Source organism: Eumetopias jubatus, unplaced genomic scaffold (assembly GCF_037043125.1).
Source record: "Eumetopias jubatus isolate StellerSeaLion01/CBP00866 unplaced genomic scaffold, mEumJub1_p1.0 scaffold_3, whole genome shotgun sequence".
Taxonomy (NCBI): Eukaryota; Metazoa; Chordata; class Mammalia; order Carnivora; family Otariidae; genus Eumetopias; species Eumetopias jubatus.
The window spans coordinates 69132157-69151492 of NW_028274809.1; the positions used below are offsets into that span (position 1 = coordinate 69132157).

General features: G+C 38.1%; 1 protein-coding gene across 4 annotated transcripts in view; it reads left to right on the forward strand.

Moving 5' to 3' along the window:
- The window catches only part of KCNH7 (potassium voltage-gated channel subfamily H member 7), a 472323-nt gene that overhangs the window by 449418 nt on the left and 3569 nt on the right, over positions 1-19336 (forward strand). For 3 of the 4 annotated variants that reach the window (XM_088022141.1, XM_028113114.2, XM_088022142.1), the window contains 2 exons: positions 10185-10448; positions 15990-16158. In XM_088022141.1, coding sequence (XP_087878267.1) covers positions 10185-10448; positions 15990-16158 — 433 coding nt within the window. The remainder of the gene's footprint in view (positions 1-10184; positions 10449-15989; positions 16159-19336) is intronic. The other variant, XM_028113115.2, reaches the window with a different exon arrangement.

Genomic DNA, 19336 nt, shown 5'->3' on the forward strand with positions numbered 1-19336 from the left:
CGCTGTAGGTTTTTCATAGACGGCTTTTATGATATTGACGTATGTACCCTCTATCCCTATACTCTGAAGAGTTTTGATCAAGAAAGGATGCTGTACTTTGTCAAATGCTTTTTCTGCATCTTTTGAGAGGATCATATGATTCTTGTTCTTTCTTTTGTTAATGTATTGTATCATGTTGATTGATTTGTGGATGTTGAACCAACCTTGCAGCCCAGGAATAAATCCCACTGGGTAGTGGTGAATAATCCTTTTAATGTACTGTTGGATCTTATTGGCTAGTATTTTGGTGAGAATTTTTGCATCCATGTTCATCAAGGATATTGGTCTGTAATTCTCCTCTTTGATGGGGTCTTTGTCTGGTTTTGGGATCAAGGTAATGCTGGCCTCATAAAATGAGTTTGGAACTTTTCCTTCCACTTCTATTTTTTGGAACAGTTTCAGGAGAATAGGTATTAATACTTCTTTAAATGTCTGATAGAATTCCCCTGGGAAGCCATCTGGCCATGGGCTTTTGTTTGTTGGGAGATGTTTGATGACTGCTTCAATTTTCTTAGTGGTTATAGGTCTGTTCAGGTTTTCTATTTCTTCCTGGTTCAGTTTTGGTAGTTGATACATCTCTAGGAATGCACCCATTTCTTCCAGGTTATCTAATTTGCTGGCATAGAGTTGCTCATAATATGTTCTTATAATTGTTTGTATTTCTTTGGTGTTGGTTGTGATCTCTCCTCTTTCATTCATGATTTTGTTGATTTGGGTCATTTCTCTTTTCTTTTTGGTAAGTCTGGCCAGCGGTTTATCAATCTTGTTAATTCTTTCAAAGAACCAGCTCCTAGTTTCGTTGATTTGTTCTACTGTTCTTTTGGTTTCTATTTCATTGATTTCTGCTCTGATCTTTATTATTTCTCTTCTCCTGCTGGGTTTAGGCTTTATTTGCTGTTCTCTCTCCAGCTCCTTTAGGTGTAGGGTTAGGTTGTGTATTTGTGACCTTTCTTGTTTCTTGAGAAAGGCTTGTATTGCTATATACTTTCCTCTCAGGACTGCCTTTGCTGTATCCCAAAGATTTTGAACAGTTGTGTTTTCATTTTCATTGGTTTCCATGAATTTTTTTAATTCTTCTTTAATTTCCTGGTTGACTCATTCATTCTTTAGTAGGATGCTCTTTAGGCTCCATGTATTTGAGTTCTTTCCAACTTTCCTCTTGTGATTGAGTTCTAGTTTCAAAACATTGTGGTCTGAAAATATGCAGGGAATGATCCCAATCTTTTGGTACCAGTTGAGACCTGATTTGTGACCTAGGATGTGATCTATTCTGGAGAATGTTCCATGGGCACTAGAGAAGAATGTGTATTCTGTTGGTTTGGGATGGAATGTTCTGAATATGTCTGTGAAGTCCATTTGGTCCAGTGTGTCATTTAAAGTCTTTATTTCCTTGTTGATCTTTTGCTTAGATGATCTGTCCATTTCAGTGAGGGGGGGTGTTAAAGTCCCCCACTATTATTGTATTGTTGTCAATGTGTTTCTTCGTTTTTGTTATTAATTGCCTTATATAATTGGCTGTTCCCATGTTAGGGGCATAGATATTTACAATTGTTAGATCTTCTTGCTGGATAGACCCTTTAAGTAGGATATAGTGTCCTTCTTCATCTCTTATTACAGTCTTTGTTTTAAAATCTAATTTGTCTGATATAAGGATTGCCACCCCAGCTTTCTTTTGGTGTCCATTAGCATGGTAAATGGTTTCCACCCCCTCCCTTTCAATCTGGGGGTGTCTTTGGGTCTAAATGAGTCTCTTGCAGACAGCATATTGATGGGTCTTGTTTTTTAATCCAATCTGATAGCCTGTGTCTTTTGATCGGGGCATTTAGCCCATTTACATTCAGGGTAACTATTGAAAGGTATGAATTTAGTGCCATTGTATTGCCTGTAAGGTGACTGTTACTGTATATTGTCTGTGTTCCTTTCTGATCTATGCTGCTTTTAGGCTCTCTCTTTGCTTAGAGGACCCCTTTCAATATTTCTTGTAGGACTGGTTTCATGTTTGCAAATTCCTTTAGTTTTTGTTTGTCCTGGAAGCTTTTTATCTCTCCTTCTATTTTCAATGACAGCCTAGCTGGATGTAGTATTCTTGGCTGCATATTTTTCTCATTTAGTGCTCTGAAGATATCATGCCAGTCCTTTCTGGCCTGCCAGGTCTCTGTGGATAGGTCTGTTGCCAATCTAATATTTCTACCATTGTGGGTTACATATCTCTTCTCCCGAGCTGCTTTCAGGATTTTCTCTTTGTCTCTGAGACTCGTAAGTTTTACTATTAGATGTCGGGGTGTTGACCTATTTTTATTGATTTTTGAGAGGGGTTCTCTGTGCCTCCTGGATTTTGATGCCTGTTTCCTTCCTCACATTAGGGAAGTTCTCTGCTATTATTTGCTCCAATATACCTTCTGCCCCTCTCTCTCTTTCTTTTTCTTCTGGGATCCCAATTATTCTAATGTTGTTTTGTCTTATCGTATCGCTTATCTCTCGAATTCTGCCCTCGTGATCCTGTAGTTGTTTCTCTCTCTTTTTCTCAGCCTCTTTATTTTCCATCATTTGGTCTTCTATATCGCTGATTCTCTCTTCTGCCTCATTTATCCTAGCAGTTAGTGCCCCCATTTTTGATTGCACCTCATTAATAGCCTTTTTGATTTTGACTTGGTTAGATTTTAGTTTTTTTATTTCTCCAGAAAGGGTTTCTCTAATAACTTCCACGCTTTTTTCAAGCCCAGCTAGTATCTTTAAAGTCATGATTCTGAACTCTAGGTCCAACATCGTACTAATGTCCGTATTGAGTAGGTCCCTGGCAGATGGTACTACCTCTTGTTCTTTTTGCTGAGGTGATTTTTTTCGTCTTGTCATTTTGTCCAGAGGAGAAGAGATGAATGAGAGACCAAAATGCTAACAGATTAACAACGTCCCCAGCAAATATACTCTATACAAATCAGAAAAGACCTGAAACCAGGGGAAAAGAAAGGGAAAGAAAAAAAAAAGAAAAGTAAAAGATAAAAACAAAAACAGAACAATACAAAAAAAAATAATATGATCAAATATGATCAGGCTAGTGCATAGATCAGTGCCACACACTAGATTTTGGGCGTGTTTTGGTCTGTTAGAAAAAAGTGCTTCCTAAAATTTTAAAGGAAGAAAGACTCATATATATACAAAATAAGGGTTGATACAATGAAGGGTTGGAAGATGACTGTAAAGATGAAAATTATAAAAGATTTTATAAAAGGAATTGATAAGATAAGAAGTTGTTTGAAAAAAGAAAGATTTTTTTTAAAAAGGAAAAAAAGGGAGAGAATGTGATCAGGCAGGAGACTAGAACAAAGCCATACACTAGTGATTTAGGGTATATTTTGATCTGTTAGAAGAAACTGTATCTCAAAATTTTAAAGAGAGAACAACTTATATACATATATATGCCAAAAATAAAGGTAACTACTATGAAGGGATAAAATATGACTCTAAAAATGAAAAATAAAAAATGTTTTTTTAAAAAAGGGATTGATAAGATGTTGGTTGAAAAAGGGAAAAAGAAAAATTTAAAAAAAAACACAGTTAAAAAAATAACTTTGAAAAACTAATGAATCATGGTAAAAAAGCCATGAATTCTATGTGCAGTTTTCCCCTAGCGCTGGAGTTCTCCTGTTCTCCTTGATCGGTAAACGTGATCTTGGCTTGCTGGCTGTTCGTGCTGATCTTTCGGGGGGAGGGGCCTGTCGCCATGGTTCCCAAATGTCTTTGCTGGAGGCGGAATTGCCCCGCCCTTGTCGGTCCAGGCTAAGCAAGCTGCTCGGGTTTGCTCTCGGGAGCTTTTGTTCCCTGCAAGCTCTCGGTACAGCTTTGGAGGACCAGGGTGAAAAGGGTGGCCTCCCAATCTCCACCCGGAGGAGCCGAGAACCCAGGGCCCCGCTCCTCAGTGCGCCCCCAGAGAAAAGCAGTCACTCCCGTCTCCCCGGTCTCTGGCCACACTCCGTGCTCACCCAGCCTGTGACCAAGCGTTTCTATCTCTGGCACCCGACCCCATGTGGGGTCTCCAAACCCAGCAGATCCCTGCGGTGCCCTTGGCGCCGCTCCTCCCAGGGGAGGAAGGGGAGTCTCCCCGGCTCTGCCGCTTGTTGGGTCCCTGCTGGAGGAGCAGTGGCCCGACTGGGCCGCGGATCACAGTTAATGGCAACCCCGAGCTGAGAGCCCACGCCTCGGCTCCGTCTCTGCAGCCGGCTTCCCCGCTCCGATACCTGGGAGCTCTGCCGCACTCAGGCACCCCGGTCTTTCTGTGACCCCGAGGGTCCTGAAACCACACTGTCCCACGAGCGTTCCACCGCCCACTTAGCCACTGGAGCGACGTCCCTCAGCGGAGCCGGCTTCTAAAAGTTCCGATTTTGTGCTCCGTGGCTCTATCACTTGCCTGAAGCAGCAGAGGCCCCCTCCCCCACCGTCTATCCTCCCGACTATCACCTCGGATTCACTTCTGCACACGTCCTACCTTCCAGTAAGTGGTCGCTTCTCTGTTCAGAGAGTTGTTGCTACTCTCTTCTTCGATCTCCTGTTGAGTTCATAGGTGTTTAGAATGGTTTGATCCCTATTCGGCTGAATGCCTGAGACCAGACGAAATCCTGGTCTCCTACTCCTCTGCCATCTGGCTCCCGAAGATTTTTTTTTTCATGAAAATAATGCTTTTAATTATTTTGAGTGAAAAACCTATTTTACCAAATTCAACATAAATCATATTTCTTAGACAGCAGTTATTTGCTGGATTTTAGGTAAATCTCCTTTCAATCTTGTTTAGTTTCCTCATTCTCAAGCTAAATAATCTAATGTTTTTATCTCCTGATAAGGCCCTAAGAGCATGTCACAATGTGCTCATGCAACTAGACATTTCTATTGAGTCTGGAAACTTTTCCTTTAATCACAGACTTAGTCTATGAGTCTTATCTTATATAAAGTATAGGTATTTGCCTGCCTGCAGCTCTTTGAAGTTTCCTGGTGTGTCAGTGAGTAAGCATGATTTGGGCAATGTGAAAACGCAATTAACTCCAGTCATCCAGAACTTGAGAACCTGTTCTAGTCTTCAGGACTCCATGGTGCTACAGCAAGTATAGAAATTTGCTGAAAACAATCTAGTCCCCATCGCCCCAATTTAATGTTCTAAAGGCAGAACACTCACTCTATGCATATCTTGATGTAGAATCGATGTATAGGAGAAAAACACACACTTAAGTATAAAGAACAGAGAACTTTCAGAAAATTATTGATGTTAAATGCTATGGGGGTACATAAACAAAAAGCTGCTCATGCAGTGCATTGATTATTTTAGTTAGTTTAATGTTCATGTGAAACAATACCTTGAAGGCAGACAACCAAGAGTGCTGATGACTATGAATCACTTTACAGAGGCATCAAGAACCAGAAAGAACACATGACTGGCTTTGGAGACAAAGGCTGAGTCCTGCACTGCCATGCACTACCTACTCAAGGCACCAGAACTCTTTAGGCTTCAATCCTTACCACCCCCCACCCCTTCCAATCATGCCAGCTACACGTTGTTAAGCTTACATCCAAAAAGATATATTTCAAAAGAAAAGGTATATAGAATCTCTGGCAAGTTGACTTGAACAAAATAAAAGTTAATATTTTGGATCACTTATCGCTTAAAATTAATTTGTTGATGAACGTGGCTTGTCCTCGTGAGCTTCTCATTTCTCCTGATGAAATAAACCTACTTCTCAACAAGAGAAAGTTGTTAGTTTAGCTGTGAATTTGAGGACATCTTGTTGTTTGTTTGCTTTTTTCTTTTTAATCTTCAAGTAGTTCTCTTTCCTTCTTCAAATTCTTTACTGGAGGTGCCCCAGAACTCCCCAACTGAACTAAGGTCATTGTAGAAAGAGGTCTTACAGTTCCTGAGATGGAAGTAAAGTCATTGTTTCAGGAAGTGAAGAACAAAAATGATGCTTCAGTGACCTATTTAGTGGCCTTTGTTAAGGACTTGTTAAGATGGTGGGCCCGAACAGAAGTAAATGAGGTATACTCATTTGAAACATGCTAAAAAAGTTGTCTCTCTTTAAATAATCTTCAGAGTTGGACTGTGCTTAGTTCAGAGTATGCCAATATGATTCATTGGGTGATAATAATAATTAAGATGTTATATTGGGTATAGTTTATAATACACATAATATATTAGTATAATAGCATGTATAATAACACATGAGATACGCACACACACACACACACACACACACACGTATTTTCTAACCAATAGGGTTTTTTGACCAAATATTTGGAATATTCTACACAACTCTTTCTATGGACAGAAAACGCAATATCAAAGTAGCATAGTAGTATGAAGGCTATTGAAGTAAGGAATAAATATATACATTGTTAAACTTACTTTTATAGAATAAAAGTGGTTTAATTCTATTAATTTAAGGCTTAAATATATTGGTATTATACTTTGGCATCTCTTAGGAACATCTTCTCCAATAACAAATAATACTTATCTTTTAATATCCACTTTAGCGATACATAAATGTAATTTGCTTTATTTTAATTTTTAAGACAGCTTAAATGTTTTTATCTTGCATTTGTATAGAAAAATGACACTAGTCCCCTTTCAACATTCCTTGAAGCTAGAGAGGAACTAAGGTATTTGAAATCAATTGAAGAAATTTATTTTAGACCTCAATTTTTAATGAAATAACTTTTTTAAAAATGCTCAGCTTATTTCAGCACTGTTACCAGTAGGAAATCCAAAACTCAAATGCTGACAGGTCAGGGCACATTCAGTGCCTCTTTTCCACCAAAATTTGGGTCTATCTGCTGGGTCTGATAAATAAAAATGGTAATTAATCTGAAATAAAGGCTCCATAAAAGGTGGAGTGAGCAAGCATTTACTCCCAGATTGTTTGAAAAAGAAGAATGTTATCATTCTAAAATGATGGTAAGAAGAGTAATTAATCTCACCTCCAGCAGAGGGGAAAATGTAAAACTCCCTGACCTTACTACCCACAGAATACTATTTCTACATAGAAGAATAACATTAAGAAAAAAATTCATATCAAGAAAAAACAGTACCTCATACTATTTAATATCTATCAAATAATTCAGTTTAATTAGAAAAAGGCAGAAATGGAACAGGCCATCAAAATCTAGAGGTACCTGGAGGCTAATTATAATGTATTTTAGCCTAATTTCGTGTATCCCCTCAGCCAACCTCCAGCCTAACCCTGAGCAGTTTACCTTTTTAATCCACAAATCGATGGTCATTTCAATTTTCATTTTCTGTGATAGAATATGAAGCTTTGATTTACCTAATAAGTAATAAAAAATGTGGCTGCAAGGAGGCTGCATTAAAGAAAGTGTCCATGTGGCCTAGGTCCCACGAAGCAGTGGGCTCATCCTCCAGTGGCAATGAACACAGAAGTAAATGTGGAGTAATTCTACTTACAAATTGGAAAAGTTCAAGGAAATCAAACTTTCTTCTTCTCTCATGATTCTGCTTTCACCTGGAGTGTTTATTCTAAGATTGAGAGACCATGTATATAAAGTAATTTGTTCCATTTTACAATAGGATGAAATCATAATCCCTCATTCACCACATTTTGTGAATATTTGTCCTGAGTTGAAATCAGCAAGTTATGATAATTCAACTTAAAAATATCTCTTAACTGATGAATTTGTCCCTTGGCATCCAAAATCAAGTCACGCTTAGTAAACAAAGACCGAGGCCCAGGCAGTAGGTAGGACAGAGCATTTTACTATGTGTGAGGATTGAAAACTCTACAGAGAACTCCTAAGACCTCTCAAGCCAAAAAGACAAAATGGTTGTGTAATTTGTGATGTGCATTCATTACAAAGACTCATGTTAGTAATCTCCGTACTTAGATTGGAGGCATAAGAAGTAATGATTAATTCAGTTTACGTTTGAATATACTGGAAAAGACTCCATGTAAATGGTTAAAAGGAAGGCATTCTCAGGAAGGTGAGAAGCCTATGCTGACTCAAATCCCACTGGTGCCCAAACTGCAGCAAACTGATGCAATTCTCTAAGTGGGTGTGAGGACAAGTTAGAAAAGTGAAGCTTTTTTTTTTTTTTTTTTTTTTACATTTACTAGCATAAAATTGGAAACAACTATTTTTTGAGGAATGAAATATGTTTGAAAATGGGGAATGTGGACCAAATTTTCAAGAGGGAAGAAGTTAAAACCAAAGAAAATGGAGGATGAGATGATACTAATGAACTCTAGAAGTTTAAGGAGGGCTGTGCCAGGGACACTGGAGAGAAAAGGAAATGCTGATCTGAAAATTCATAGCCAGTTGGATTAGCAGTGGGGAAATGTTAGTGACTCTGAGCAACCAATGGTGTCCACAGTGCTTGAAACTGGTAGGGGCGCCTGGGTGGCTCTGGTGGTTAAGCAACCATCTGACTCTTGGTTTCGGCTCAGGTCATGATCTCCCGGGGTCATGTGATCCAGCCCAGCCTCGGGCGCATGCTCTCTCTCTCAAAAAAAGAAAAGGAACGAACGAACGAATGAAAGAACGAACAAACTGGAAAAGTCTGTGATCTTCTCAGCAATGATAAAATCACTGAGCAAGTGTGAATCTTAAAGAAAATAAATTAAGCAATTGGTTTTTGCTACATTTAACTTCAATTGACAGGACATAAACGAACTCCTTAATAACAATTTCATATAAGCTTGATTTTTTTTAAAAAGGTTTATTTATTTATTTGAGAGAGAGAGAGCACGTGCATGGATGCACAGGCACAAGCAGAGGGAGGGGCGGGGGAGAGAGAGAGAATCTGAAGCAAACCCCACTGAACTCGGAGCCCCATGCGGGGCTTGATCTCACAGCCCTGAGACCATGACTTGAGCCAAAATCAAGAGTTGGACCCTTAACCCACTGAGCCACCCAGGCGCCCCATAAAGTTGATTTTTAAACTCTATTCATTTTTGCCTTGGGCTGTTTTCTGGCTTCTCATATTTTAAATTATGATACATATTTTTTAAATAAGTATTTTAAAAAATAATTGGAAGTTTCTCTGGAGTGGCCTAAGTCAGTTCATTTGGCCTTCTATAAATAATAGACTAAGCACAACCAGGCATAGAGTAGATGGGGATACTATCTCAACCATTTCTCTAGAAAATACCACACCTTCTGGAGTTGTGTTGGTTAGCTATTAGCAGTAACCAGATGGAGAATTATACTGTCTCCCCAGGACGCTAATGGAAATAAGTTCTGGGATTTGTCTTTTGGAGTTTTTCCTGCTGAAATATGTTCTAACACAACTTTAAGGGCTAAAATTATCCTGACATTTCAGTATAAAACAGCCAATATGCACTACTGGCTTTAATGTAATTAGGAAAACCCACCTTAATTACTGTATTTAAGCTTTATGTTCTTTGCAGTATGCTACACTACCAAAACGCCTGGAATGTCAAGGCCATGACATACACTGAACTAAGGTTGAAATTCATCCCGTCAGCCTTTACTACAAGGAGGCTTCTGGTTTTGACCTTCACAACACGTGAATGCCTGTCACACAAGAGGGCATGAGGCTAAAAACAAACAGACGGCATGGTCGTGATATTTTAGAATTGGGACACATTTTTCCCCCTTTTCTCATTTCCTTAAAGAGATAGTGGACCAGAGATTTTAAGAATACAGATGACTGTTGAGCATGTATAAATAAGGTTATAAGTTACAGGTTGTTTTTTTTTCCTGAGATGTAAACAACACAACAATGTATTTCATTAAGATAATCTAATGTCCTTTGAATTAAGAAAAAAAATTCTCCATAAGTAGCTACATTCTCAATGGGAAAAAGAGCATGAACAACTTTCCTGGTGGTTTTAAATAAAATTATTTTTTTACAGATTTTATTTATTTATTTGGGGGGGCAGGGGCAGAGGGAGAGGAAGAGAATCCCTACTGTGGGGCTCCATCCCAGGACCCTGAGATCATGACCTGAGCCAAAACCAAGAGTCAGACTTTCAACCAACTGAGCCACCCAGGCTCTCCTAAAGAAAACTCTATGTTACAGTTATTTAAAGAACACAACTATTAAAAATGTAGTTTATATATAGTCAGGTAGTATAATATGCATAGAGTCTCACATTTGATTATCTCCTATAAAATAATTTTTTTGATAGATTTTGACAAAGGGAACAGTACAAATGGTCCTGAAGACTCTGTAGATACCATAAGACATTATCAGAGTTCCAAGAAGCACTTTGAAGAGAAAAAAAGCAGATCTTCATCTTTCATCTCCTCCATTGATGATGAACAAAAGCCTCTCTTCTCAGGAATAGTAGATTCTCCTGCAGGAATGGGGAAAGCAGCTGGACTCAATTTTGAAGGAACAGTGCCCACCTCAGGAAGAATTCACATAGATAAGAGAAGTCACTCTGGCAAAGGTAATCAAGTTTCTCAGGAATCAGATGGTCTCCCTTTGGTGCTAATTGTAAAATGGCGACTTTTCACAAATGAAGAACCGTATTCACACATGTTAATTTAATCTTTTTACAACTTCCTAAAATATTTGCAGAGTTCAGATCTCAGATCATCTACAAAGCATTTGTGCAAATCTGGAATAGTGTTAATTATTCCTAAACATTGATAGCATAAGAGGTTTTTGTGGTAGTGAGATTTAGCATAACGCCACATAGAACACTGTGGGAAGGCCTACTGTAGTGATTCCGACAGGGAGCAGGGATCAATGCGTATTTTAAGAGAGCTAACCTGTTGCTTCTTATATGTACCCTCTGTACTCACTTGTCACCCCCAACCCAGTCATTTTCTAGCATGAAAGGCCAATGCAGTGACGCTATAATCAACACCGAAAAGAATTTCAGTTAACTGGGAATTATGAACAAATGGGGAGAAATGTCCCTAAATAAATTATGCTCTTTATCCAACTCATTTAAACACACTTGTTTAACATCTCTATGAGAAGGAATATCCAAATATATGGGTTTTATTGTAGAAAAGATGCATGAGATGGATGATCGTGTTTGATTAATGTATGCAAATTTGGTCTAATGGATGGGAAATAGGAAAAGTTAAGAACTATCACGTGGAGGAACAATTAACTTAGCATAACAGACCTACAGATCTCGTTAAATCTAACCAGTAGGTGGGGGCAAGAACAGGTGTGGGTCAGACTGCTTGGGTTCCAACCCCAGCTCCATTTATTTCTTTGCTTGGCTCACTTGCTCCCTTTATGTCTTTGAATAAGTAACTTGACAAACCCCACTAAGGCTCAGCTTGCTCGTCTTTCAAATAGAATAATATGTTCTAACCAACTAAATGATTGTAATTATTGAACAAGATAACATGCATAAATTACTTTCTCTGAAATAAAATCCCTAACTCAGTTTAGTAGTTTCTCATAGATTTTATTTTGTAAACTTTTAATCATTGATTGTATATATAAAATACACATATACAAATGGATATATAAAAATGTAGAGGTAAAGAATGCATAGCCGGGGCGCCTGGGTGGCTCAGTCGGTTAAGCGGCTGCCTTCGGCTCAGGTCATGATCCCAGAGTCCTGGGATCGAGCCCCGTGTCAGGGTCCCTGCTCGGTGGAGAGCCTGCTTCTCCCTCTCCCTCTGCCTGCCGCTCTGCCTACTTGTGCTCTCTCTCTATCTCTGTTAAATATATAAATAAAAATCTTAAAAAAAAAAAAAAGAATGCATAGCCAAAAAAATCAAAAGAATATAACAGAAATAAAGGGAAAACGGTCTTGGCCTGGCAGGATAGCAAAATTATGGCACAGAGTAAATAAATATTACCTATCATCATCACCATTATTTGAAGTGACTATATCTGACAACAGTAGTTTTATTGAATCTAGGATGGTTGGGCTTCACATTTTTCCAGAGTTACTTTCCCTATCATATCAAATCAGCTTTTGCCATGACCCCATGTTGAAGTAAGTTAAGAATATATGCAAATGTTCTCTGGACAATTTAAAATCTTGATGAAGTGAATGAAAATAGTACCTCATTTATCACAATGGAAGAATGGAATATTAGATGTGATTACCAAATGTCTCATTTTAGTTATTTATGAAATCGGATTCTGGGAAGTACTAAAAATAGGAAAAGGTTGTATCATCGAAGTCAGAAGTTCAGAAGAGCTCACTGAACCATCTCTACTTCTCCCAAAGTCAGCAGAATGTGGACCTGGTTTTTCAAAAAGTAATTTTTGTTGTTTTCTTCTTGAGTTTTAGAGTCTCCAGTGACAAGTCATTAAAGATGTATTTTTGGGACTTTATTTGACTTTATAATGACTTGCTGACAGTGAGTTCTCGTGCCCTTCATCTTGTATTTTTCTTGGCCGCTTCTTCCAATTATTTTTAATTAGCTAGCCTATGTGCAGGATAAAAAAAGTATTCTAACAAATAATTTTAGTATCTACAAATTTTTAATTTTCAAAAAATGTACAAGTGAGTCCCTATTCAAATAATAAATCCTTACCTTGAATGAAAATGCATAGCTAAAGATTCATGTCAGTTGAATAAAATAATTGATATCATATAGCATTGACCAGTGTGACACATGGTTAACCTGGTTAATTAATCTGACCAACTAATGGAGAATTCTAAAACTTCATTCACTGCAAATTTTATCCCTTACTGATTTTTTAAGGTGAAGTATTATGGGATGTCCAAGAAATTGAGTACTGTGTAGGGTGCAGCTCCAGCCACTGTAGTGTGAACTACTAAATCCCCACAAATTTTAGTTTTTGTCAATAGGAAATTTCCTTTACTCACAGTCCTGCACTTGTCATGCTGAATCCAACAGAAGAGCACCCTTTTGGCAAAACTGAAAAGAAAAAAAAAAAAAAGAACAAATTAAGTGGATTCTGATCCGACTTAGTTTGAGGTCAAAAGTTAACTCTAGAAAAAATGTATACCCAGAGCAAAGTGAAAGTTTACTTTCTGCTCATCCATTTCCAGAAATGTGTCTTGCAACTATAGCAACATTTTCCAAGGCAACCGAGTACAGATTCCTTCTGAGCTATATTTAGAAAATGTCTACAAGGATGTTCATTTTGATTAAGACCACCAACCAGGATTTCCCCCTTTGAAATTTTTTCTTCTATATTGCTGTTAAAACAAGCCAATCATGCATATCCAGACTTTAATAAAAAAAAAAGGTAAATTATAATCTAGGAAGCTTCTGTCTAATAGTTTACATTTTATTCTTTTCTGCTGAGAAGATAATCAGCTTTTTTCTTGAGCGGTAAAAAGAAAAATATAATCCTACAAAGTTTATTGCATGTGATTCACCATTGTTATTTAAAAATTAATTTATAATATATGATTTGCGAATGGGAGAGCTGTTAAGCATAGGCAGAAATTCTGTAACCTTTTTTGGCACAAAACTTCTGAGCATAATATGTAACTTCCATCTTATCAGTTCTATCTTTTCTAAAGGTTCCTACAGTACCCGGCTAGCAGGTGGCTAGACACGGACTAGCACTGGCATCACCAAACCATTGTATGTGTATTCTAAATGTTTGGCATTGCTGCTCCAAAATTGAATACTAAGACATTATATTATTGTTTTTCATTTTAAATAGCGTTACAAGTCTATGAATAGTAAATCATACTTTCAGTGAAAATCTGCTGATATATTACTGAAACCTTCAGCAATATCATTTTTCTATGTTCATTTTCATTTTGTTTTGCTTGGTAAAATCAAAAGCAATTATACTCTGTCCTTTTAAAAAACAAAACAAAACACCAGGATCCCACAGGCTAAGGAAGCCTTAATCACAAAGAATCATTCTGGAATTCATAACGAGCCCTATGAGATCTGTTAGCCATTTCAGCAGAACAAGGAACCCTGACCTTCCATATTTGGAGATGCTAATTCCTTTGGTACTGCTTCACCCAACTGAAGGGGCAATTGTAGGCACCTTAGAGAAATTTCCATGTATTCAATGGTAAAGAGATAATGATAGAAGGACAAATACAGAGATTTTCTCTGCTCCTTGAAGAAAGGGGATGCTTTTGAGCTCTCTGACTGTACTTTTGGAGAAACTGCAGGAAGGGAACGGACTGCAAAAAGCCTGCAAATGCTGCTCCCTATTTCTAGAATCATACTTAATCTTCCCAAATCGGTTACTTTCTACCCAATTTTTTTAAATAGCTGAGGATATAAATTCCTTAACTTTACATAACTTTTGTCAGTGTTTAATCATAGCTAGCGTCCAAAAAAAAAGAAAAAGAAAAAGAAAAGGAAAGGAAAAGAAAAAAGTAAAAAAAACTTTTCTATCAAACCCAAATCACTTTCTGTAATTCAAATCTATTTCCATGTGAAAATGAAGACCAGTTTTAGATACTCTTTTCCTCCTACCAGCCCTCCCAGTAAGGAGAAGATACCACTTCTTTATCTCTGAAATAAACTCCCAACTCCATTAGTTTTTTTTCTAGAGTTTTATTTTCCAAACCTTTAATCATTTTAAGCTCTTATGTGAATATGTAAAATGTGGAGGATAAGAAAGCAGAGCAAAAGCCATCGAGGTGTATGGCAAAAATGAGAGGAAAATATAAGGTACTATATTTGCCCTCTGACATTGATAACTTGCAAATATGGATTGTAAGAGAAGCCATAAATTAAAAGGAGATTCGTCAGGAGTATGAAAAACGATCAGAACCTTGTTACCAGATTCTTCAGGTGTAGGGCCTGGGTCTTCTTTGCCTTTAATTCCTCCACATTCAGCAGAGTGTCTAGCACATAACAGACACTCAGAGCCTTTGAAAAGTGGACTTGAACAGATAAGCAGAATGTTTAAAGTATAGAGACATAAAAATATTCTAAGTAAAAGAGCCACAAGAAAGCTTATTGGAAATTGATGCGAATATATTAAAAGATAGTGCAGAAGGAGCTACAAGGAAAGATAAAAACACGGAATAGTGTCATGGGCCTACAGGACTTTTAACACCCTGGCTATCTTTGATGGCTCTACTTTGAGTTGGGTTGGCCCTAAGAGAAGCCCCTGAAGATCTGAACTTTTCCATGGCTCTCTCCTTGGGCCCACTCTGAATCACAAATGATGCTAATTATCCTGGGAGAAGAGCCCCCAAAATCTTCAATCCAAGGCGAAGCTGTATAGCCTTGCCTCAGAGGTATTGCAGGGTCAGTTCCAGACTACTGCAAAAAAAGTTAATATCACAATAAAATGAGTCAAATTTGTTTCTGTGTTGACATTGTACTGTAGTCTATTAAATGTGCCATAGCATTATGTCTTTAAAAGCAATGTACAATACCTTCATTTAAAAATACTGTATTGCTAAAACATGCCGACCATTATCTGAGCTTTCAGGGAGTTGTCACTCATCATAGATCACCATAACAAATATAATAATGAAGAAGTTTGAAATATTGCAAGAATTACCAAAATGTGACACAGACACGTGAAGTGAGCAAATGCTGTTGGAAACATGATGCGCATAGACTTGCTCATCACTGGACTGCCACAAACTTTTGATCTGTAAAAACCGGTATCAGGAGAAGGCTCCCTAGCTCAAGGGTCAGAACACTGGTCGTATAAAAACCGCTATCTGTGAGGTGCAACAAAGGCAGGAGCAATAACATGAGGTATGCCTATAGGAGCAAAATATGCTTCTTGTATTCCTTCCCAAATACAAAAGCGCAAAATCACTGCTCTCTAATCAGAGACAAAATCGTATTCGAAACTCACGACGATCTCTATGTCTTTTTCATGTGGAAATGGACAGTGGAGGTGGCAGGCAGGGTGAGGAAGGTAGGGCTCAGCTACCTATTGGTGGAGGCCTCTGGACAGGTCCTTGAATCACCCTGGCTCTCTGTCTGTGGGGTTATACTCTGAGATCCTTTCCTGCTTATCTTGTAGATGTCTCCATGTATTGATGTGAAGGGGCACCCAAAGAAGTTGACGTCCATCTTGCTATTTCCCACAGATATCGCTGACGCAAGAAGCTGGGAACAAGAAAATGCACAGACTCAGGCTGATGAGTCTAGTCCCTCAGCACTCCAGCGAGCTGCCTGGGGGATCTCTGAAACCGAAAGTGACCTCACTTACGGGGAAGTGGAGCAAAGATTAGATTTGCTTCAAGAACAACTTAACAGGTATAAGCAATGGCAAGGCAAGGGGAGAGCATCACCCAGGCCCTTGGTTGGGTCTAGGTTTTCCCCTTGCAACTTGCAAATTCCTACTACCATAATCTCGTATTTTTTTACATATGCTTACTCATTTAAAATAAGACTAAAAATTGACAGAATTATTAATCTGTGTTGCAAGGAGCATTTATTTAGAAACTTCATGCTTCTGGCAACATAAATCCTATTTTTGCCTTACTTGTCATAAAATTAGTATATCACCCACACCAGCTGCTGAAGAAAACTCCTTTTTCCTCAAAATAATTCATATTTAGCTTGTTTACTAACACCCTCTTTAAATCCTGCTTTTACACTTTTTGGTTGTTTCTGGTAACTTAGTTACGTGTTATGGCATTTTTTTAAATATAAACAAAATTATTTAAACATTTATTCAGTCAGCTTCTCAAAAATGTGATTGAATTAGAAATACCACAGAGTTGAAGCCCAGGTCTTCTCCATTTGCCCTCCATCTTTGATCTATACCCTTTGGAGATGAGGAATAAATTTTTATTTTAGAGAGGATGGAATTCCTTAACCCAAATCTGTGTGGATTTCTTAAAATTAAACTGGTCGATAAGACTCAGGGAAAAAAAATCCACGAATGAGTGTGACATAGCTGCGTGAGTTGTGCTCCATGTGGGAACTGACCTGGATTCAAAGGTAGCCTCCGGGTACACCAGCAGGCAAGGCAGTGGTCACAGACAGAAAACTTAACCAATTAAACTAAAATGCTCAAATCACACAGTTTACTAAATCAATGTAAAACATACGATGAGAGATGAGGAGAGCGAGGAGAGGTAATTAACACATTTCTAATAAATGCAAGCATAGTATAAAAGAAGCCCGCTACAGCTGAATCCCGATTGATGCAACGTTGGTATATGGTGCGTCATCCTGCCCTGAGGTGTGGTTACTAGGACCAGACAGAGTTGAGGTTTGCACAGAGGAGTCCACAGACAAAAAATCTGTCTATCCCAATGGCACACACTTGCTTTTCCACAGAGATGTAAGGCTGGGTACACCTGGTCACAGCTGTGGTTCTCCATTTACTCTGCTGAACAGCCATAGGTTTTATTTGCTTTTTGGTAGGTAAAAAATAGGTAGAGCCAGAATGAGCCTCTGCTGTGTGTCACCACTGGATGGCCAAACTGGGGGAGGGGGCAGTTTTCTGTCCAGAGATGACATGAGAATAATTTGTTCTTTCTGTCTCTATCTGTAGAGGCCACACTCTGGTTTGTTACATCCCATTTCTATTCTACCTTTGGCATGTCTTACAGGTTACTAGCATGCTGTCTGTATAGAAGACATCTTAGGAATTCTGTCCATGTCTAGCAAGCTACTTGCTTACTCATTATCTATACTTAACACATCCCAGGAGTTTTGCCTATACCACATAAGCTGCTAGTTTACTTACTATTTGCTTAATGTTTCTTATGTGCTTTATCCATGCTGCTTATTGTTCTTACTGTTTTCTTAAATGTTTCTGCCAGAAATGAACAGTGTCAAACAATACAGTAAGCACATCGAAGTGTGCATACACACACATATGCATTGCCATGAAAAGTTAATTAGGAATTAAAACAGACAAATAGAATTAGAAAATCGACAGATTTGTAAATTAAAATAAATTTGTTAATGTCAAACAAAAGTAGGAAAATATTGCATGAACTAAAGATTTATTTTGTATTTTATCTTTTCATGGATTTTAATTGAATTTAAAATCTCCTGGTGCTAAGGCCCATTCCCAAATTTTAAATGCAGGTCTTCTCAAATTGAAACATATCTGAGAACATTAAAACAGCCATCATTTACTTAGAGTCAGTAATCCCTAATTCAAGGATAAGAACTTGCCATTGTAATACTTACTATTGGTCAGAGGAACCTAGTTAGTTGCTTAATTGATACATTTGCTGTTTTACTCTCCCTGCTGCTTATGCCAAGTCACACTGATCCTTTAGCCACAACATATATAAAACTGTATACTGGGGCGCCCGGGTGGCTCAGTCAGTTAAGTGGCTGTGTTCGGCTCAGGTCAGGATCCCGGGGTCCTGGGATCAAGTCCTGGGGGGCCTGCTTCTCCCCATCCCTCTGCCTGCCACTCCCCCTGCTTGTGCTCTCTCTCTCTGTTAAATAAATAAATAAATTCTCTAAAAAATATTAAAATTAAAAAAATAAAACTGTATACTCTACACACATAAGAATTGATATGTGTGATCTCTGAACTTGAATTCTTTGATTCCTGTGACTTAGAGAAAGTAACTCCCCATTTCTTGACTGTCAGGGCATAGCATGTGTTCAATTTGTTGAGGAGCTATAAAAGTGAGTGGGTGAATGGGTGAATGACATTCTTTAGCAAAATACTCACAGGTAGCCTAGATTAAAGTCATAACTCTGCTACTTAGCTATGTACAGGATGACTGGGTCAAGTCATTTAAGCTTCTCTAGCCTCAGTTTCTATCTTTGACTCATCCACACCTGCAACGGTGTTTAAGGACTAAGATATGATATATGGAAACGATATACGCTCAAAATGGAGGCTGCTGTCCTAGCAACTGGGTCAAGTCTGACGGGCAATGAAGTTTACTTCTGTTATTGGTGTTTCTCCTACTTTACATGTACTTCCTTTAGTCCTTTCTTCCAGACTAAAATTAAGATTTTAGGATCCCTTTGTTGCCTTGTCAGGGGTACCAATCATTGCTGCCAGGATAAGTCAAAGATTACTGAAAACATAAGTTTTCCATAGGTCCGAGGACTGTAAGTGTAAACTCTTAAGGGCACACATATCTAGGACTATATGATTTGCAATTGCCCATTCGTAATAATACTTATCATTGCTATTTGATTAGATTAGTTTTATTATTATATGAAACTTTTCCTCTCAAAAGTACTATTTAATCTCTCTTGACATCTCTTTTGACATCGTCCCAGCATCTGTATGTGCCTTGACATACTTCTCACTTTGGCTTACTTCTGTTTATCTCCAGTTTTATCACAAACATTTTATGTCCTAACTCAGCTTAGCGTCTTTTGGATTGAAAATCCATTATATTACATGTTTACAGCATTGATATCTCCAACAAACATCTTTCCTCCACTTCACTTCAGAAGGCAAAAGCGTAGAGAACAAGTTTGAAGAAGACAACTCAAT